The sequence below is a fragment of the Ranitomeya variabilis genome, chromosome 2 (genome assembly GCF_051348905.1).
Source record: "Ranitomeya variabilis isolate aRanVar5 chromosome 2, aRanVar5.hap1, whole genome shotgun sequence".
Taxonomy (NCBI): Eukaryota; Metazoa; Chordata; class Amphibia; order Anura; family Dendrobatidae; genus Ranitomeya; species Ranitomeya variabilis.
This window is the reverse complement of record NC_135233.1, coordinates 442,935,750-442,958,573: the sequence shown is the minus strand read 5'-3', so window position 1 is coordinate 442,958,573 and position 22,824 is coordinate 442,935,750. Positions and strand designations below refer to the sequence as shown.

Genomic DNA, 22,824 nt, shown 5'->3' with positions numbered 1-22,824 from the left:
CGTGCGCCCAAACAGTGGTTTACCCCCACATATGGGATACCAGCGTACTCAAGACAAACTGGGCAACAACTATTGGGGTCCAATTTCTCCTGTTACCCTTGCAAAAATAAAAAATTACTTACTAAAACATAATTTTGAGGAAAGAACAATTATTTTTTATTTTCACGGCTCTACGTTATAAACTTATGTGAAAACACTTGGGGGTTGAAAGTGCTCACCACACATCTAGATAAGTTCCTTCGGGGGTCTAGTTTCCAAAATGGGGTCACGTGTGGGGTGTTTCTACTGTTTAGGCACATCAGGGGCTCTGCAAATGCAACGTGACGCCCGCAGACCATTCCATCAAAGTCTGCATTTCAAATGTCACTACTTCCCTTCCGAGCCCTTACGTGCGCCCAAACAGTGGTTTACCCCCACATATGAGGTATCAGCGTACTCACAACAAACTGGGCAACAAATATTGGGTTCCAATTTCTCCTGTTACCCTTGTGAAAATAAACAATTGCTTGCTAAATCATCTTTTTTGAGGAAAGAAAAATGATTTTTTATTTTCACGGCTCTGCGTTGTAAACTTCTGTGAAGCACTTGGGGGTTGAACGTGCTCACCACACATCTAGATAAGTTCCTTGGGGGGTCTAGTTTCCAAAATGGGGTCACTTGTGGGGGGTTTATACTGTTTAGGCACATCAGGGGCTCTGCAAACGTAACATGATTCCCGCAGACCATTCCATCAAAGTCTGCATTCCAAATCGTCACTACTTCCCTTCCGAGCCCCGCCATGTGCCCAAACAGTGGTTTACCCCCACATATGGGGTATCAGCGTACTCAGGAGAAACTGGACAACAACTTTTGGGGTCAAATTTTTCCTGTTACCCTTGGAAAAATTAAAAAATTCTGGGCTAAAAAAATATTTTTAAGGAAAGAAAACACATTTTTTATTTTCACGGCTCTGCGTTATAAACTTCTGTGAAGCACTTGGGGGTTCAAAGTGCTCACCACACATCTAGATAAGTTCCCTTGGGGGTCTAGTTTCCAAAGTGGTGTCAATTGTGGGGAGTTCCTACTGTTTAGGCACATCAGGGGCTCTGGAAACGCAACGTGACACCCGCAGAGCATTCCATTAAAGTCTGCATTTCAAAACGTCACTACTTCCCTTCCGCTCCCCGACGTGTGCCAAAACAGTGGTTTACCCCCACATATGGGGTATCAGCGTACTCAGGAGAAACTGCACAACAACTTTTGGGGTCAATTTTTTCCTGTTACCCTTGGGAAAATTAAAAAATTCTGGGCTAAAAAAATATTTTTAAGGAAAGAAAACACATTTTTTATTTTCACGGCTCTGCGTTATAAACTTCTGTGAAGCACTTGAGGGTTCAAAGTGCTCACCACACATCTAGATTAGTTCCTTGGGAGGTCTAGTTTCCAAAATGGGGTCACTTGTGCGGGAGCTCCAATGTTTAGGCACACAGGGGCTCTCCAAACGCGACATGGTGTCCGCTAATGATTGAAGCTAATTTTCCATTCAAAAAGCCAAATGGCATGCCTTCCCTTCCGAGCCCTGCCGTGCACCCAAACAGTGGTTTACCCCCACATATGGGGTATCATCGTACTCAGGACAAACTGGACAACAACATTTGGGGTCCAATTTCTCCTATTATCCTTGGGAAAATAAAAAAACTCCGGGCTAAAAATCATTTTTGAGGAAAGAAAAATATTTTTTTATTTTCATGGCTCTGCGTTATAAACTTCTGTGAAGCACCTGGGGGTTTTAAGTGCTCACTATACATCTAGATTAGTTCCTTGGGGGGTCTCGTTTCCAAAATGGGGTCACTTGTAGGGGAACTCCAATGTTTAGGCACACAGGGGCTCTCCGAACGCAACATGGTGTCCACTAACGATTGGAGCTAATTTTCCATTCAAAAAGTCAAATGGCGCGCCTTCCCTTCCAAGCCTTGCCGTGCACTCAAACAGTGGTTTACCCCCACATATGAGGTATCGGCGTACTCAGGAGAAATTGCCCAACAAATTTTAGGATCCATTTTATCCTGTTGCCCATGTGAAAATGAAAAAATTGAGGCTAAAAGAAATTTTGTGTGAAAAAAAGTACTTTTTCATTTTTACGGATCAATTTGTGAAGCACCTGAGGGTTTAAAGTGCTCACTATGCATCTAGATAAGTTCCTTGGGGGGTCTAGTTTCCAAAATGGGGTCACTTGTGGGGGAGCTCCAATGTTTAGGCACACAGGGGCTCTCCAAACCTGACATGGTGTCCGCTAATGATGGAGATAATTTTTCATTCAAAAAGTCAAATGGCGCTCCTTCCCTTCCGAGCCTTACCATGTGCCCAAACAGTAGTTTACCCCCACATATGAGGTATTGGCATACTCAGGAGAAATTGCCCAACAAATTTTAGGATCCATTTTATTCTGTTGCCCATGTGAAAATGAAAAAATTGAGGCTAAAAGAAAATTTGTGTGGAAAAAAAAGTACTTTTTCATTTTTACGGATTAATTTGTGAAGCACCTGGGGGTTTAAAGTGCTCACTATGCTTCTAGATAAGTTCCTTGGGGGGTCTAGTTTCCAAAATGGGGTCTCTTGTGGGGGAGCTCCAATGTTTAGGCACACGGGGGCTCTCCAAACGCGACATGGTGTCCGCTAAAGATTGGAGCCAATTTTTCATTCAAAAAGTCAAATGGCGCTCCTTCCCTTCCGAGCCCTGCCGTGCGCCCAAACAGTGGTTTACCCCCACATATGAGGTATCAGCGTACTCAGGACAAATTGGACAACAACATTCGTGGTCCAGTTTCTCCTTTTACCCTTGGGAAAATAAAAAAATTGTTGCGAAAAGATCATTTTTGTGACTAAAAAGTTAAATGTTCATTTTTCCCCTCCTTGTTGCTTCTGCTGCTGTGAAACACCTGAAGGGTTAATAAACTTCTTGAATGTGGTTTTGAGCACCTTGAGGGGTGCAGTTTTTAGAATGGTGTCACTTTTGGGTATTTTCAGCCATATAGAACCCTCAAACTGACTTCAAATGTGAGGTGGTCCCTAAAAAAAATGGTTTTGTAAATTTTGTTGTAAAAATGAAAAACCACTGGTCAAATTTTAACCCTTATAACTTCCTAGCAAAAAAAAAATTTGTTTCCAAAATTGTGCTGATGTAAAGTAGACATGTGGGAAATGTTATTTATTAACTATTTTGTGTCACATAACTCTCTGGTTTAACAGAATAAAAATTCAAAATGTGAAAATTGCAAAATTTTCAAATTTTTTGCCAAATTTCCGTTTTTTTCACAAATAAACTCAGAAATTATCGACCTAAATTTACCACTAACATGAAGCCCAATATGTCACGAAAAAACAATCTCAGAACCGCAAGGATCCGTTGAAGCGTTCCTGAGTTATTACCTCATAAAGGGACACTGGTCAGAATTGCAAAAAATGGCAAGGTCATTAAGGCCAAAATAGGCTGGGTCATGAAGGGGTTAAGAACATACTGTGATGGTTTGCTGCTTTCTACATCATGAGGATCCTTCTCACTTTTTGTGCCTATTATGGTAAATGAATGTAAACTTTTAATTTCCCTATTTAGACGACCGCCCACCCGATGGCATTTTATCTAAAACATACGATGATTTTAAGAACAAGCTAACCAACACTTATGTCACCTACATCCTCGAAGAAGAATCGATCATGAGTTTCACTCAGTCAAAAAAGATAGGAGTTCATGTGGGTGATGGAACAAAGACGCATTCTTATTTTAATGGACCACTGGATCCCCAGTTACAGTACAGGTACTATCACTATATACAGTTAGGTCCATATATATTTGGACAGAGACAACATTTTTCTAATTTTGGTTATAGACATTACCGCAATGAATTTTAAACAAAACAATTCAGCTGCAGTTGAAGTTCAGACTTTCAGCTTTCATTTGAGGGTATCCACATTAAAATTGGATGAAGGGTTTAGGAGTCTCAGCTCCTTAACATTTGCCACCCTGTTTTTAAAGGGACCAAAAGTAATTGGACAGATTAAATAGTTTTAAATAAAATGTTCATTTCTAGTACTTGGTTGAAAACCCTTTGTTGGCAATGACTGCCTGCAGTCTTGAACTCATGGACATCACCAGACGCTGTTTCCTCCTTTTTGATGCTCTGCCAGGCCTTCACTGCGGTGGTTTTCAGTTGCTGTTTGTTTGTGGGCCTTTCTGTCTGAAGTTTAGTCTTTAACATGTGAAATGCATGCTCAATTGGGTTGAGATCAGGAGACTGAGTTGGCCATTCAAGAATATTCCACTTCTTTGCTTTAATAAACTCCTGGGTTGCTTTGCCTTTATGTTTTGGGTCATTGTCCATCTGTAGTATGAAGCAACGACCAATCAGTTTGGCTGCATTTGGCTGGATCTGAGCACACAGTATGTCTCTGAATACCTCAGAATTCATTTGGCTGCTTCTGTCCTGTGTCACATCATCCATAAACACTAGTGACCCAGTGCCACTGGCAGCCATGCATGCCCAAGCCATCACACTGCCTCCGCCGGGTTTTACAGATGATGTGGTATGTTTTGGATCATGAGCTGTACCACTCCTTTGCCATACTTTTCTCTTTCCATCGTTCTGGTAGAGGTTGATCTTGGTTTCATCTGTCCAAAGAATGTTCTTCCAGAACTGTGATGGCTTTTTTAGATGTTTTTTTAGCAAAGTCCAGTCTAGCCTTTTTCTTCTTGATGCTTATGAGTGGCTTGCACCGTGCAGTGAACCCTCTGTATTTACTGTCATGCAGTCTTCTCTTTATGGTAGATTTGGATATTGTAATAAACCGATACCACACCTGCGCTAATAGGATACCACACCTGCGCTACCTTAGCCACGCCCCCCTCCATACCGCTACTGCTCCGGCGTTGCTTCCGGCCGGGGCACGCTAGGAGTGAGCGGTTCCTGCCCGTGCTAGACGCCCAGCATTCAACCTCCCATCTGGGCACAGTAGGCTCCGGATCTCCCTAGAGGCACGCGGTTCAGCCCGGCTCACCGGCAGAAGGGACTTGGACATCTACTGACCTCCGTAACCATCTTCACGCCTACATCTAGTAAGTGCATGTGTATGTACATAAACTGTCTGCATCCCGGACCTTCTTCACTAAGCAGAGCGCAATTGGCTCCGTTTTTGCCCTCACAGCAGGCAGCGCCGTAGTGTACGCAGCATCCTTTTCCTATTAGCGCAGGTGTGGTATCGGTTTATTACATTATTTATTTTAGACAGGGTTTAGCACAGTCTCTGTCACCTCACCAGCAGCTTTATCTCCCCCTTCCCCTATTGTCCGGACAGTGCAGCGCCAGTGTTTACCCCCCTTTTTAGATTTGGATATTGATACGCCTACCTCCTGGAGAGTGTTGTTCACTTGGTTGGCTGTTGTGAATGGGTTTCTCTTCGCCATGGAGATTATTCTGCGATCATCCACCACTGTTGTCTTCCGTGGGCGCCCAGGTCTTTTTGCATTGATGAGTTCACCAGTGCTTTCTTTCTTTCTCAGGATGTACCAAACTGTAGATTTTGCCACTCCTAATATTGTAGCAATTTCTCGGATGGATTTTTTCTGTTTTCACAGCTTTAGGGTGGCTTGTTTCAACTGCATGGAGTACTCCTTTGACCGTATGTTTACTTCACAGCAAAACCTTCCAAATGCAAGCACCACACCTCAAATCAACTCCAGGCCTTTTATCTGCTTAATTGAGAATGATATAACGAAGGGATTGCCCACACCCGTCCATGAAATAGCCTTGGAGTCAATTGTCCAATTACTTTTGGTCCCTTTAAAAACAGGGTGGCACACGTTAAGGAGCTGAAACTCCTAAACCCTTCATCCAATTTTAATGTGGATACCCTCAAATGAAAGCTGAAAGTCTGAACTTCAACTGTATCTGAATTGTTTTGTTTAAAATTCATTGTGGTAATGTCTATAACCAAAATTAGAAAAATGTTGTCTCTGTCCAAATATATATGGACCTAACTGTATGTACCATTAAACACTTCAGAGAACAAGATATTGTTATTTTTATTCCAATTCTTTTCATGCTGGGTTATCATATAGTACTGATAGATTATTTATATTTATAAAGATAAAAGCAATAATACTACATGGTGAAATAAATAAAAATAAATTGGTTATTTTATAGTTGTATAGAAACAATAGAACAAACGCGGCAGCACTCACCAATCCTGCAGTTCGAGTCCGTCGCACTCCTGTTCCATTTCACTCCCCCGAGCCGTGAAGATGTCATTCCGTGTGTTTCAATAAAGGACAGTTGAACTGCAGTATTGGTGAGTGCTGCCGCGTTTGTTCTATTGTTTCTATATGACTTATACTTTATATCACGCGAGCACCTCCATTCATTTTCGGACGACCGTTTGCCCTGTGTATTTCACACTATTGATAATCTCTGGATATTCAGGCTGTGCTGCTCTCTTTTTTCTTTTTTTATTGGATATTTTATAGGTGTGCAGAGGTTTAAGCTGTACTCAGGTCCTGCTGCCTGGAGGGCCTAGAAGATATTATCATAGACAAAAAGGGCATCAGGATGCAGCAAACCCATATAATAAAGATGGTGGCAACACCGATGCATGATACTGATGAGACAACCACTCACAACCTGCCAATTCATAAAGGGGCTGATTGCTTAGTATTAGAATTGCACCCAAAAAAGGCTTGTATAGGCTGCTGGTCACACACAGGTAGTGCACAGTGTCTGGCTTACAGTCAGCAGCAAATGTCATGAAATGTTTGAGAACAGCCATTACAGATAATGTATTGAGATGCAGAACTTCTAGCTATGAATATGACAGTAAATGTTTTTACTTGGTCACTCCTATAGTGATCCTCACTATCTACAATAATCATCTTCTGATTTTCAGGGTCAGCATCGCTGGCTTTAATATAATCCAATATGACCTAAGCACAGACACCATCATTGAAGATCAATCTATGCTATCTTTCACAGACTATATGGGTCCTTACTCTTTAATAACTGAGACAAATATAAAAGGTACCGTAATCTATATATATATATATATATATATATATATAAAGCCGAGTGTATGTATGTGTGTGTATAGTAAAATAGATCAACTGACCGAACAATATATGTATATAATTTATACTAGTGCATAGCCAACAAAAGTCAAATACAAAATAGATCAATGGCCACACTCATCTGTGCTAAAAATAAGGAAATGTGAAATATGTGGAATGTGAATAGCATAATGGCTTATGAACTTTATGAAAAAAAACATGAGATTTTTAGCACAAGATTTGCAAACGTTGTGAGCCCATTCACCAAAACGTCAAGGTAATCTCAGATCGAATGGGTAACTACACTGACTGCCTGATGTGAACACTTACCTATGGTATCTGAGCTGACTGCCTAATGTGAACACTTACCTATGGCTAATAACAGGATAAAGCCTACTTATATAGGAGGCTCAGAACCAACTGTGTTGAGATGTAATTAAAATCACAGCATGGAGAAGGGCGGGACGTTCAAGTCAGAAAATAGTATATAGTAAAATAGATCAACTGACCGAACAATATACACTCACTGGCCACTTTATTAGGTACACCTGTCCAACTTCTTGTTAACACTTAATTTCTAATCAGCCAATCACATGGCAGCAACTCAGTGCATTTAGGCATGTAGACATGGTCAAGACAATCTCCTGCAGTTCAAACCGAGCATCAGTATGGGGAAGAAAGGTGATTTGAGTGCCTTTGAACGTGGCATGGTTGTTGGTGCCAGAAGGGCTGGTCTGAGTATTTCAGAAACTGCTGATCTACTGGGATTTTCACGCACAACCATCTCTAGGGTTTACAGAGAATGGTCCGAAAAAGAAAAAAAATCCAGTGAGCGGCAGTTCTGTGGGCGGAAATGCCTTGTTGATGCCAGAGGTCAGAGGAGAATGGGCAGACTGGTTCGAGCTGATAGAAAGGCAACAGTGACTCAAATCGCCACCCGTTACAACCAAGGTAGGCCTAAGAGCATCTCTGAACGCACAGTGCGTCGAACTTTGAGGCAGATGGGCTACAGCAGCAGAAGACCACACCGGGTACCACTCCTTTCAGCTAAGAACAGGAAACTGAGGCTACAATTTGTACAAGCTCATCGAAATTGGACAGTAGAAGATTGGAAAAACGTTGCTTGGTCTGATGAGTCTCGATTTCTGCTGCGACATTCGGATGGTAGGGTCAGAATTTGGCGTAAACAACATGAAAGCATGGATCCATCCTGCCTTGTATGGAGCATCTTTGGGATGTGCAGCCGACAAATCTGCGGCAACTGTGTGATGCCATCATGTCAATATGGACCAAAATCTCTGAGGAATGCTTCCAGCACCTTGTTGAATCTATGCCACGAAGAATTGAGGCAGTTCTGAAGGCAAAAGGGGGTCCAACCCGTTACTAGCATGGTGTACCTAATAAAGTGGCCGGTGAGTGTATATATATATATAATTTATACTAGTGCATAGCCAAAAAAAGTCAAATACAAAATAGATCAATGGCCGCACTCATCTGTGCTAAAAATAAGGAAATGTGAAATATGTGGAATGTGAATAGCATAATGGCTTATGAACTTCATGAAAAAACACATGAGATTTTTAGCACAAGATTTGCAAACGTTGTGAGCCCATTCACCAAACGTCAAGGTAATCTCAGATCGAATGGGTAACTACACTGACTGACTATATTTATCAAGCCCCACCCACTCCACATAGCCCCACCCACTCCGCATAGCCACGCTCACGCCACATGCAAAGCCCTGTCCACAAGGCCCACGTTGTTGGCGCACACAGGCGGAGACACATTCACCTCGAAAGCCACCCTGCAAAACTCACCGGCTGAGATGTCCCAGCCACTGCGAGCTACAATCAGGGCAGCCACCTTCAGAGTATCAGTGTGCGGCAGGCACAGGCGACATCTATCTCCATTGTGTCTAGAATGGAGGTGCTCCTGTGAGGCATTATGTCAAGGGAAAGGGAGGAGCCTCATGGATTACACCCCTGTGCTCATAACAGGAAGTTGCAGTGCACGTGTGAGGGGAAGAGAGGAGAGAGGGGAAAATGAGAGGACTGAGGAGAAAATGAGAGGAGTGAGGGGAAAATAGTGGAGTGAGGGGAAAATAGTGGAGTGAGGTGAAAATGAGAGGTGTGAGGTGAAAATGAAGAGGTGTGAGTGGAAAATGAGTGGAGTGAGGGGAAAATAGTGGAGTGATCAGAAAATGACAGCTGTGAGGTCAAAATGACAGGTGTTAGGGGGGAAAATGAGAGGAGTTAGGGGGAAAATGAAAGATGTGAGGGGAAAATGAGAGAAAAAAGGTGCTGCTGCAGTATGAGGCTGAGTAGAGAAGAGTGAGGCACTGCAGGTGGAGGCTGTGTATAAAGCCACATTCACACATTCAGTATTTGATCTGTATTTTACCTCAGTATTTATAAGCCAAAACCACGAGTGGGAGAAAAATACAGAAGCGGTGACGTGTTTCAAATATACTTTACCTCTGATTGTTTTACTCCAAGTTTTAGCTTACAAATACTGAGGTAAAAATACTGACCAAATATTGTGTGAACGAGGTCTACAGGAGAAAAGTGTGGTGGTGCTGCACAAGAAGTAGACTATGTATATGATACGCTTTATTGCAATTAGTGCAATTTCTCTCGGGATCAACTGTTTCCAATTGTATATGGAAGAGGAGTGTGAGGTGCTGCCGGAGGAGGTGACTATAAAGGAGAAAAGCTGTGCTGCAGAACAATGCTGTGTATAAAGGAGGAGCATGAGGTGCAGGAGGAGGCTGTGTAAAAAGAAGGAGCATGAGGTGCAGGAGGAATAAGGCCCCTTAACTGCCACTGTTAAAAGTCATGTAGACTGTCGTTAAGGGGTTAATATTGTGTTAAAAAAACCTTTTGCTTCAACAAAATGACTCCAGTTGTGTTCCGTGTACCAGTGTGGGGGCGTTGCTAAGTTCAACAGCGACAATTTCTTTTTCTTCTGCACATTCCCACACTGGTCCTTGGAACACAATGAGCTGCACATGTGCAGATTGAGAGCATTGCTTGCCGATAGATGCTATTGTGCATGCGCCAGCACTGTTTTGTTGAAGCAAAATTTTATAATGTATGTTTATATGTATAAACGCTTCCATTTTCCAGTTCGACTGGCACATGCAATGTCCACTAACAAGGCTCAGTCACAGTTCTTGAAAGTAGTAGGGATCGATTTGCAATCTGCCAAAAATCTGTTCATCTTTCCACCAGAAGGAAACACCAAAAATGTTGTTTATCAAAAGGCTTTTGAATGAGTTGAAAATTAAATACTATCAATGCCTGGGTAATTATTTAGTTAATTTGAGTTGCAAATCTGTAGTGTTGAATATATGATGTGAAATATTTTTATGTGCAATACAATCATTATAATTTGTTATAACTAACCACAGTTAGTTACTATGCCCGGGCTCTTCAGCTGGTAGGATATATATTTCTTATTTATTAGTATCCCTGAGACATAGATTTGTTTTGCTTTACTATAGTAGATATCCATATAACAGAGGCTTTCCATATATAAGGTACTCTCATTAAAAAGATTATTAGTTTTCTGAAATATAGGAGTCATTTTTCTTTACTGCAGTAGATATTATATTTATAAAGCAGACACTTTACATTTATACTGTAAGGTACAATCACTAAAAGCATTTTCTGGTTCTATAAAGCCTAATCTGTAAGTGGAGTGTTAGGTCATAGGTAAAAATAGACAACCCATCACCTGTCCCTAATGTATAATGGAACCATAATCCTCTCTCCTCTTCTCCTCTCTCCATAGAATTCTCTGTGAAAATCTGTATTCACTGAAGACAGATTTTATCTGTGAATTGACTTTATTGAGAATTAAATATCAGTCCAGGAGGAGAATGAAATGAATCTTATCTGTGATAAGATATATTATATAGGTTCTTGTTTTCATGAATATTATAAAAAATATTATATCGGTTACTGTTATTGTTACTAGTTCAGTGTTTAAGAATTTTAAAGTAAAGAATATAAAAATATATTACTGTGTTAATTTACAAATTTCTCAATCCTATAAATATGTTTTATGCAGATCTGTCAGATAGCAACATTCAGGATGATCCATCTGGCGGTGCAATATCTGTTGAGTTCTCACCTTTTCATGCTTCCTACGGAGACATAGTGGCGTATGCTGTTGTAGTAACAACAGAGATGACCGGTAAGGATGACTTTTTAGAGACGTGTGTCATGGAGCGCCGGGTGGTGTATAGCTGCTGTTTAAACAGAATTTTAGTATGTAAATGGATGTGGACTCTCCTACTGGGGCAGTTTTGAAGTATTCACAATGCAGTCTATTTGCGCAATATAAAGCACAGCCTTTAAACATTACTTAATGCATGCACACAGGTCTTGTAAAGTGCATTATACAACACAGTGGCCATCACAGAGCACACATTTTCAGGTTCAATTTTCAAGATGTAGTGATTTATGTGGAAGCTTTTTTCTTAAAGGATTAAGCCCTAAAAAGTCAAGTTTTAAAAAATGTTCTTGCAACAACCAAATGTTACTCGATCCTATTCAGTTGTATCTGCAGCATGTGGTTGGATTATACTGTGACAGGGTCACTGCTGTTCTGTGTGAGGGGAGATATGTATCACGAAGATTGCTTTCTTCCGTGATCAAAAACCCATAAATTTCCCTCCAGAATACTATGTGCTGAAGGGAGCTCAACCAGTCATTACAAGGGTCTGGGGTTTTTGGTAAGTAGATGAGAGATGTGAGGGACGCCTACTCACCATATCTCTTCCTCAAAGGTGTGGTTGGCAGAGTTAAATGTCCAACCACTGTGTTTTTTTCTCTGTTATTTGTTTGGAGGAAGGAAGTCTCCAGACGCAAGGTCCGGTGGGAGTTGAAGTGTGTTGCATCCCAGAGGGCTGAAGCCATACTGGGAAGGACTGTTTGTATAGACTTTTTATTTTAATTTGTGCCAAAAAGGCTGTTTTTGTGTTATTACCGTACTTTGCTTTGTGGAATATGAAGCAATAAACCACCCAGAGACTTTATTACAAAAGGTTCCTGTGTCTAACTCGGAGTGCAGCTGAGTGAGTCCACCTGCCACAATATCCTCACCTCTTAGCCAGAGAGAAAGATGATATAAAGAGCATCTCTGCAAAGTGTGGTGTATTAAAAAAGGAAGAAGATGGTGGAGGAGCACAATATATTAAGAACGCACAGTGATGGTTTGCTGCTTTCTACATCATGAGGGTCCTTCTCACTTTTTGTGCCTATTATGGTAAATGAATGTAAACTTTTAATTTCCCTATTTAGACAACCGCCCACCCGATGGCATTTTATCTAAAACATACGATGATTTTAAGAACAAGCTAACCAACACTTATGTCACCTACATCCTTGAAGAGGAATCGATCATGAGTTTCGCTCAGTCAAAAAAGATAGGAGTTCATGTGGGTGATGGAACAAAGATTCATTCTTATTTTAATGGACCACTGGATCCTCAGTTACAGTACAGGTAGTATCACTATATACTGTGTGTAGCATTAAAAACGTCAGAGAACAAGGTTTTGTTATGTTTATTCCAATTTTTTTCATGCTGGGTCATCATAAAGTACTGATAGATTGTATTTATAAAGATAAAAACAATAATGATTCATGGTGAAATAAATACGAATAAATTGGTTATTTTATAGGTGTGCAGAGGTTTAAGCTGTACTCAGGTCCTGCTGCCTGGAGGGCCTAGAAGATATTATCATAGACAAAAAGGGCATCAGGATGCAGCAAACCCATATAATAAAGATGGTGGCAACACCGATGCATGATACTGATGAGACAACCACTCACAACCTGCCAATTCATAAAGGGGCTGATTGCTTAGTATTAGAATTGCACCCAAAAAAGGCTTGTATAGGCCGCTGGTCACACACAGGTAGTGCACAGTGTCTGGCTTACAGTCAGCAGCAAATGTCATGAAATGTTTGAGAACAGCCATTAGAGATAATGTATTGAGATGCAGAACTTCTAGCTATGAATATGACAGTAAATGTTTTTACTTGGTCACTCCTTTAGTGATCCTCACTATCTACAATAATCATCTTCTGATTTTCAGGGTCAGCATCGCTGGATTTAATATAATCCAATATGACCTACGCGCAGACACCATCATTGAAGATCAATCTCTGGTATCTTTCACAGACTACATGGGTCCTTACTCTTTAATAACTAAGACAAATATAAAAGGTAATCTATATATATAAAGCTGAGTGTATGTATGTGTGTGCATTTATCAAGCCACACCCACTCCGCATAGCCACGCTCACTCCATATGCAAAGCCCCGTCCACACAGCCCATGTTGTTGGCGCACACGGGCGGAGACACCTTCACCTCGAAAGCCACCCTGCAAAACTCACTGGCTACGACTTCCCTGCCACTGTGAGCTACCATCAGGGCCGCCACCTTCAGAGTATCAGTGTGCAGCAGGAACAGGCCACATCTATCTCCATCATGTCTAGAATGGAGTTTCTCCTGTGAGGCAAGACGTCAAGGGAAAGGGAGGTGCCTCATGGATTACACCGCTGTGCTCATAACAGGAAGTTGCTGTGCACGTGTGAGGGGAAGAGAGGAATGAGAGGAAAATGAGAAGACTGAGGGGAAAATGAGAGGAGTGAGGGGAAAATGAGAGGAGTGAGGGTAAAATAGTGGATTGAGGGGAAAATAGTGGAGTGAGGTGAAAATGAGAGGTGTGAGGTCAAAATGAAGAGGTGTGAATGGAAAATGAGAGGAGTGAGGGGAAAATAGTGGAGTGATCAGAAAATGACAGGTGTGAGGTCAAAATGACAGGTGTGAGGGGGAAAATGAGAGGAGTAAGAGGGAAAATGAGAGGTGTGAGGGGGAAAATGAGAGAAATAAGGTGCTGCTGCAGTATGAGGCTGAGTATAGAGAAGAGTTAGGCGCTGGAGGAGGAGGCTGTGTATAAGGCTACATTCAAACGTTCAGTATTTGGTCAGTATTTTACCTCAGTCTTGTTAAGCCATAACGACAAGTGGGAAAAAAATACAGAAGTGGTGAAGTGTTTCTAATATACTTTACCTCTGATTGTTAAACTCCAAGTTTTAGCTTATAAATGCTGAGGAAAACATACTGACCAAATAACGTGTGAACGAGGTCTAAAGGAGAAAAGTGTGTTGGTGCTGCAGAAGAAGTAGACTGTGTATACGAAATGCTTTTATTGCAATTAGTGCAATGTCTCTCGAGATCAACTGTTTCCAATTGTATATGGAAGAGGAGTGTGAGGTGCTGCCGGAGGAGGTGACTATAAAGGAGAAAAGCTGTGCTGCAGAACAATGCTGTGTATAAAGGAGGAGCATGAGGTGCAGGAGGAGGCTGTGTAAAAAGAAGGAGCATGAGGTGTAATAATGCCCATTAACTGCCACTGATAAAGGTCGTATAGGCTGTCGTTAAGGGGTTAATATTGTGTTAAAAAAATATTTTGCTTCAACAAAATGGCTCTGGTTGTGTTCCATGTACCAGTGTTGCGGCAGTTCAACAGTGACAATTTCTTTTACTTGTGCGCGTTCGCACACTGGTCCTTGGAACACAGTGGGCTGTGCATGTGCAGATTGAGAGCATTGCTTGCCTATAGATGCTATTGTGCATGCGCCAGCACTGTTTTGTTGAAGCAAAATTTTTATTTTTTGAAGACCACAATATTAAATGCGCAGGAGCAGTATAAATGCCTCCATTGTCCAGTTCGACTGGCATTTGCAATGTCCACTAACAAGGCTCAGTCACAGTCCTTGAAAGTAGTAGGGATCGATTTGTAATCGCTATGCTTTTCTCATGGTCAACTTTACGTGGCCTGTTCAAGAGTTGGAACTGCCAAAAATCTGTTCATCTTTGCACCAGAAGGAAATACCAAAAATGTTTATCAAAAGGCTTTTGAATGAGTTGAAAATAAAATACTATCAATGCCTGGGTAATCATTTATTTAATTTGTGTTGCAAATCTGTAGTGTTGAATATATGATGTGAAATGTTTTTATGTGCAATATAATAATTATAATTTGTTATAACGAACCACAATTAGTTACTATGCCCGGGCACTTCAGCTGGTAGGATATATATTTCTTATTTATTTTTATCCCTGAGATACAGATTTTTTTGCTTTACTATAGTAGATATCTATATAACAGACACTTTCCATATATAAGGTACTCTCATTAAAAAGATGATTAGTTTTATGAAATACAAGAGGCATTTTTCTTTACTGCAGTAGATATTATATGTATAAAGCAGACACTTTACATTTATACTGTAAGGTACAATCATTAAAAGCATTTTCTGGTTCTATATAAAGCCTAATCTGTAAGTGGAGTGTTAGGTCATAGGTAAAAATAGACAACACGTCACTAGTCCCTAATGTATAATGACTCCATAATCCTCTCTCCTCTTCTCTCCACAGAATTTTATGTGAAATTCTGTATTAACTGAAGACAGATTTTATCTGTGAATTGAGTTTATTGAGAATTAAATATCAGTCCAGGAGGAGAATTAAGTGAATCTTATCTCTGATAAGATATATTATATAGAGTCTTGTTTTCATGAATATTATAAAAAAATATTACATTGGTTACTGTTATTGTTCCTAGTTCAGTGTTTAAGGATTTTAAAGTAAAGAATATAAAAATATATTACTGTGTTAAATTACAGATTTCTCAATCCTATAAATATGTTTTATGCAGGTCTGCCAGATAGCAACATTCAGAATGATCCATCTGGTGGTGCAATATCTGTTGAGTTCTCACCTTTTCACGCTTCCTACGGAGACATAGTGGCGTATGCTGTTGTAGTAACAACAGAGATGACCGGTAAGGATGACTTTTTAGAGACGTGTGTCATGGAGCGCCGGGTGGTGTATAGCTGCTGTTTAAACAGAATTTTAGTATGTAAATGGATGTGGACTCTCCTACTGGGCAGTTTTGAAGTATTCACAACGCAGTCTAATATAAAGCACAGTCTTTAAACATTACTTAATGTATGCACACATGTCTTGTAAAGTGCATTATACAACACAGTGGCCATCACAGAACCCAGAAGAAGGGCTAGCAATTACCTAAAATACTTTCAGGTTCAATTTTCAAGGTGTAGTAATTTATGTGGAAGCTTTTCTTTAAGGGATTAAGCCCTAAAAAATTAAGTTTTATAAAATTTTATTGCAATAACCAAATGTTACCCTAGCCTATTTAGTCATAGTATCTGCAGAATGTGGTTGGTTCATATTGTGACATTGTCACCGCCTCTGTCTGTGAGGGATAGATATGTATCGCGAAGATTGCTTTCTTCCGTGATCAAAAACCCATAAGTTTCTCTCCAGAATACTGTGTGCTGAAGGGGGTTCAACCAGTCATTACAAGAGTCTGGGGTTTTTGGTGAGTAGGTGAGAGATGGGAGGGACGCCTACTCACCATATCTCTACCTCAATGGTGTGGCTGGCATAGTTAAATGTCCAACGGCTGTGTTTTTTATCTCTGTTGTTTGTTTGGAGGAATGAAGTGTCCAGACACAATATGCGGCAAAAGTTAACATAGCAACATAGTTAGCAAGGCCAAAAAAAGACATTTGTTGATCCAGATCAGCCTATATTCCATCAGAATAAATCCCCAGATCTACCTCCTTCTAAAGAATCTAATAACTGTAAGATACACTGTTGTTACGCTCCAGGAAGACATCCAGGCCTCTCTTGAACCCCTCGACTGAGTTCACCATCACCACCTCCTCAGGCAAGGAATTCTAGAGTTGAAGTGTGTTGCAACCCAGAGGGCTGGAGCCATATTGGGAAGGACTGTTTGTATAGACTTTTTATTTTCATTTGTGCCAGAAAGGTTGTTTTGTGTTATTACTTTGCTTTGTGGTTTATGAAGCAATAAACCACCCAGAGACTTTAATACGAAGGGTTCCTGTTTTTACCTCGGGGAGCAGCTGAGTGAGTCCACCTGCCACAATATCCATACTAAGTACACCTGTAGGAGGCTTAGGTCCAAGAGAGAGGTATAACATTAGTATAGGGTACTAACTGAATGAGATTGCCTGGTCTTGGCAGATGAGCTTACACATTGTGATCCAAATCTTTTTAATCATAGACCTGAGATGGGAACAAGGGGGCATCCTGTACATCTGGAGGAAAGAAGGTTTAAGCATAATAACAGATGCGGATTCTTTACTGTAAGAGCAGTGAGACTATGGAACTCCCTGCCGTATGATGTTGTAATGAGTGATTCATTACTTAAGTTTAAGAGGGGACTGGATGCCTTTCTTGAAAAGTATAATGTTACAGGTTATATATACTAGATTCCTTGATAGGGCATTGATCCAGGGAACTAGTCTGATTGCCGTATGTGGAGTCGGGAAGGAATTTTTTTCCCCAATGTGGAGCTTACTCTTTGCCACATGGTTTTTTTTTGCCTTCCTCTGGATCAACATGTTAGGGCATGTTAGGTTAGGCTATGGGTTGAACTAGATGGACTTAAAGTCTTCCTTCAACCTTATAACTATGTTACTATGCTACTATGTTAAATCTTCACTAAAAAAACCTCACATTTAAATTTGTAGTTTATACAAGACTTTTGCATATAGACTACTTGGGAATTCTGAATTAATAATAGGAGTCCCTTTTTAAGATCCTCACCTCTTAGCCAGACTGCTAAGTGTGTAGTAAAAACGGAAGAAGATGGTGAAGGAGCACAATTTATTAAGAACACACAGTGATGGTTTGCTACTTTCTACATCATGAGGGTCCTTCTCACTTTTTGTGCCTATTATGGTAAATGAATGTAAACTTTTAATTTCCCTATTTAGACGACCGCCCACCCGATGGCATTTTATCTAAAACATACGATGATTTTAACAACAAGCTAACCAACACTTATGTCACCTACATCCTCGAAGAAGAATCGATCATGAGTTTTGCTCAGTCAAAAAAGATAGGAGTTCATGTGGGTGATGGAACAAAGACGCATTCTTATTTTAATGGACCACTGGATCCCCAGTTACAGTACAGGTACTATCACTATATATGTACCATTAAATATTTCAGAGAACAAGATGTTGTTATTTTTATTCCAATTCTTTTCATGCTGGGTCATCATAAAGTACTGATAGATTGTATTTATATTTATAAAGATAAAAGCAATAATACTACATGGTGAAATAAATAAAAATAAGTTGGTTATTTTATAGGTGTGCAGAGGTTTAAGCTGTACTCAGGTCCTGCTGCCTGGGGGGCCTAGAAGATATTATCATAGGCAAAAAGGGCATCAGGATGCAGCAATCCCATATAGTAAAGATGGTGGCAACACCAATGCACGATACTGATGAGACAACCACTCACAACCTATCAATTCACAAAGGGGGTGATTGCTTAGTATTAGAATTGCACCCAAAAAAGGCTTGTATAGGCCGCTGGTCACACACAGGTAGTGCACAGTGTCTGGCTTACAGTCAGCAGCAAATGTCATTAAATGTTTGAGAACAGCCATTAGAGATAATGTATTGAGATGCAGAACTTCTAGCTATGAATATGACAGTAAATGATTTTACTTGGTCACTCCTTTAGTGATCCTCACTATCTACAATAATCATCTTCTGATTTTCAGGGTCAGCATCGCTGGCTTTAATATAATCCAATACGACCTAAGCACGGACACCATCATTGAAGATCAATCTATGCTATCTTTCACAGACTACATGGGTCCTTACTCTTTAATAACTAAGACAAATATAAAAGGTAATCTATATATACATATATATATAAAGCTGAGTGTATGTATGTGTGTGTATTTATCAAGCCACACCTACTCCACATAGCCCCACCCACTCCGCATAGCCACGCTCACTGCACATGCAAAGCCCCGTTCAGACGGCCCACGTTGTTGGCGCACATGGGCGGAGACACATTCACCTTGAAAGCCACCCTGCAAAACTCACCGGCTGAGATGTTCCAGCCACTGCGAGCTACAATCAGGGCAGCCACCTTCAGAGTATCAGTGTGCGGCAGGCACAGGCCACATCTAGCTCCATCATGTCTAGAATAGAGGTGCTCCTGTAAGGCATTATGTCAAGGGAAAGTGAGGAGCCTCATGGATTACACCGCTGTGCTCATAACAGGAAGTTGCTGGACACATGTGAAGGAAGAGAGGAGAGAGGGGAAAATGAGAGGAGTGAGGGGAAAGTGAGAGGAGGAGGGGAAAATAGTGGAGATAGGTGAAAATGAGCGGTGTGAGGTGAAAATGAAGAGGTGTGAGTGGAAAATGAGAGGAGTGAGGGGAAAATAGTTGAGTGATCAGAAAACGACAGGTGTGAGGTCAAAATGACAGGTGTGAGGGAGAAAATGAGAGGTGTGAGGGGGGAAATGAGAGAAATGAGGTAGTGCTGCAGTATGAGGCTGTGTATAGAGAAGAGTGAGGCGCTGCAGGAGGAGGCTGTGTATAAGGCCACATTCACACGTTTTTTATATTTGGTCTGTATTTTACCTCAGTATTTATAAGCCAAAACCACGAGTGGGAGAAAAATACAGAAGTGGTAACGTGTTTCGAATATACTTTACCTCTGATCGTTTTACTCCAAACTTTAACTTACAAATACTGAGGTAAAATACTGACCAAATAATGTGTGAACGAGGCCAAATGAGAAAAGTGTGGTGGTGCTGCACAAGAAGTAGGCTATGTATATGATACGCTTTATTGCAATTAGTGCAATTTCTCTCTGGATCAACTGTTTCCAATTGTATATGGAAGAGGAGTGTGAGGTGCTGTCGGAAGAGGTGACTATAAAGGAGAAAAGCTGTGCTGCAGAAAAATGCTGTGTATAAAGGAGGAACATGAGGTGCAGGAGGAGGCTGTGTAAAAAGAAGGAGCATGAGGTGTAGGAGGAATAAGGCACCTTAACTGCCACTGTTAAAAGTCAAATAGGCTGTCGTTAAGGGGTTAATATTGTGTTAAAAAAACCTTTTGCTTCAACAAAATGGCTCTGGTTGTGTTCCATGCACCAGTGTGGGGGCATTGCTAAGTTCAACAGCGACAATTTCTATTTCTTGTGCGTGTTCCCACACTGGTCTTCAGAACACAGTGGGCTGCGCATGTGCAGATTGAGAGCATTGCTTGCCGATAGATGCTATTGCGCATGCGCCAGCACTGTTTTGTTGAAGTAAAATTTTTGTTTTTTGAAGACCACAATATTAAATGCGCAGGAGCAGTATAAACACCTCCATTTTCAAGTTCGACTGGCATTTTCAATGTCCACTAACAAGGCTCAGTCACAGTTCTTGAAAGTAGTAGGGATCGATTTGCAATCTCTATGCTTTTCTCATGGTCAACTTTACGTGGCCTATTCAAGAGTTGGAACTGCCAAAAATCTGTTCATCTTTGCACCAGACGGAAAACCAAAAATGTTGTTTATCAAAAGGCTTTTGAATGAGTTGAAAATAAAATACTATAAATGCCTGGGTAATTATTTAGTTAATTTGTGTTGCAAATCTGCAGTGTTGTATATATGATGTGAAATGTTTATATGTGCAATATAATCATTATAATTTGTTAGAACTAACCACAGTTAGTTACTATGCCCAGGCTCTTAAGCTGGTAGGATATATATTTCTTATTTATTAGTATCCCTGAGATATCGATTTTTTTTGCTTTACTATAGTAGTTTTCTATATAACAGACACTTTCCATATATAAGGTACTTTCATTAAAAAGATGATTAGTTTTCTGAAATATATGAGGCATTTTTCTTTACTGCAGTAGATATTATATTTATAAAGCAGACACTTTCCATATACCGTATTTTTCCGGATTATAAGACGCACCCCAAATTTTGAGGAGAAAAATAGGAAAAAACTTTTTTTTTATAAATTGGTGGGGCGTGTTATAATCCATGCGTCTTATTACTTACCAGGGGTTGTGGCTGTGGTGGATCAGGGTCCCAGGGTCGTTGCTGGAGGCAGGAGTGGAGCATTGCTGCAGGCTGGGATGAGGGGGTCTGCAGGGGGGCTCCTGTGCTGCAGGGGGGCTCCTGTGCTGCAGGCTGGGATGAGGGTGTCTGCAGGGGGGCTCCGGTGCTGCAGGGGGGCTCCAGTGCTGCAGGCCTGTCTCCGGGGCTGCAGGGCTGTCTCCGATGCTGCGGGGAGCTCTGCCGACATTTTGTGAAAGGCCAGAGCCCCCAGCAGTTAGTCCATGCGTTCCTGTATGACTGACTCCGGGGAAATGGCCACCGGAATCTTGAGAGATGAGATCTCAGCGCTGTAATCTCATCTCCCGAGATTCCGGCGGCCATTTTCCCAGAGTCAGTCATACAGGAACGCATGGACGAACTGCCGAGGGGCTCTGGTCTTTCACATAATGTCGCCAGAGCCCCCCGCAGCACCGGAGTTTCCAGCATCACCCGGGGCAGCAGTGGACAACCGCAGCAGCGGTGGCGGGCGGCAGCGGACACCCCCTCATCCCAGCCTGTAATGGTAAGCGGTATATCCGCTTTGTAAGACGCATTCCCATTTCCCCCCCAAATTTGGGGGAAATAAAGTGCGTCTTACAAAGCGGAAAATACAGTATACTGTAAGGTACAATTATTAAAAGCGTTTTCTGGTTCTATAAAAATAAAGCCTAATCTGTAAGTGGAGTGTTAGGTCATAGGTAAAAATAGACAACACTTTACCCGTCCCTAATGTTTAATGGCCCCATAATCTTCTATCCTCTTCTCCTCTCTCCACAGAATTTTATGTGGAAATCTGTATTCACTGAAGACAGATTTTATCAGTGAATTGAGTTTATTGAGAATTAAATATCAGTCCAGGAAGAGAATGAAGTGAATCTTATCTCTGATAAGATATGTTATATAGATTCTTGTTTTCATTAATATTATAAAAAATATTATATTGGTTACTGTTATTGTTACTAGTTCAATGTTTAAGGATTTTAAAGTAAAGAATATAAAAATATATTACTATGTTAATTTACAGATTTCTCAATCCTATAAATATGTTTTATGCAGGTCTGCCAGATAGCAACATTCAGACTGATCCATCTGGTGGTGCAATATCTGTTGAGTTCTCACCTTTTCATGCTTCCTACGGAGACATAGTGGCGTATGCTGTCGTAGTAACAACAGAAATGACCGGTAAGTTTCTCTCCACAATACTATGTGCTGAAGGGGGTTCAACCAGTCATTACAAGAGTCTGGGGTTTTTGGTGAGTAGGTGAGAGATGGGAGGGACTCCTACTCACCATATCTCTACCTCAAGGGTGTGGCTAGCATAGTTAAATGTCCAACGGCTGTGTTTTTTTTCTCTGTTTGTTTGGAGGAATGAAGTCTCCAGACACAAGCTCTGGCAGGAGTTAACATAGTAACATACACTCACCGGCCACTTTATTAGGTACACCATGCTAGTAACGGGTTGGACCCCCTTTTGCCTTCAGAACTGCCTCAATTCTTCGTGGCATAGATTCAACAAGGTGCTGGAAGCATTCCTCAGAGATTTTGGTCCATATTGACATGATGGCATCACACAGTTGCCGCAGATTTGTCGGTTGCACATCCCAAAGATGCTCCATACAAGGCAGGATGGATCCATGCTTTCATGTTGTTTACGCCAAATTCTGACCCTACCATCCGAATGTCGCAGCAGAAATCGAGACTCATCAGACCAAGCAACGTTTTTCCAATCTTCTACTGTCCAATTTCGATGAGCTTGTACAAATTGTAGCCTCAGTTT

The 22,824-nt window shown here is 41.0% G+C and overlaps 1 protein-coding gene across 2 annotated transcripts in view; it reads left to right on the top strand.

The window, feature by feature from the left end:
• Positions 1–22,824, top strand: part of LOC143806508 (uncharacterized) — a 203,831-nt gene that overhangs the window by 26,682 nt on the left and 154,325 nt on the right. For both annotated transcript variants that reach the window (XM_077287121.1, XM_077287122.1), the window contains 9 exons: positions 3,592–3,793; positions 6,912–7,042; positions 11,140–11,265; positions 12,375–12,576; positions 13,171–13,301; positions 15,803–15,928; positions 17,916–18,117; positions 18,713–18,843; positions 22,104–22,229. In XM_077287121.1, the coding sequence (XP_077143236.1) occupies positions 3,592–3,793; positions 6,912–7,042; positions 11,140–11,265; positions 12,375–12,576; positions 13,171–13,301; positions 15,803–15,928; positions 17,916–18,117; positions 18,713–18,843; positions 22,104–22,229 (1,377 nt within the window). The remainder of the gene's footprint in view (positions 1–3,591; positions 3,794–6,911; positions 7,043–11,139; positions 11,266–12,374; positions 12,577–13,170; positions 13,302–15,802; positions 15,929–17,915; positions 18,118–18,712; positions 18,844–22,103; positions 22,230–22,824) is intronic.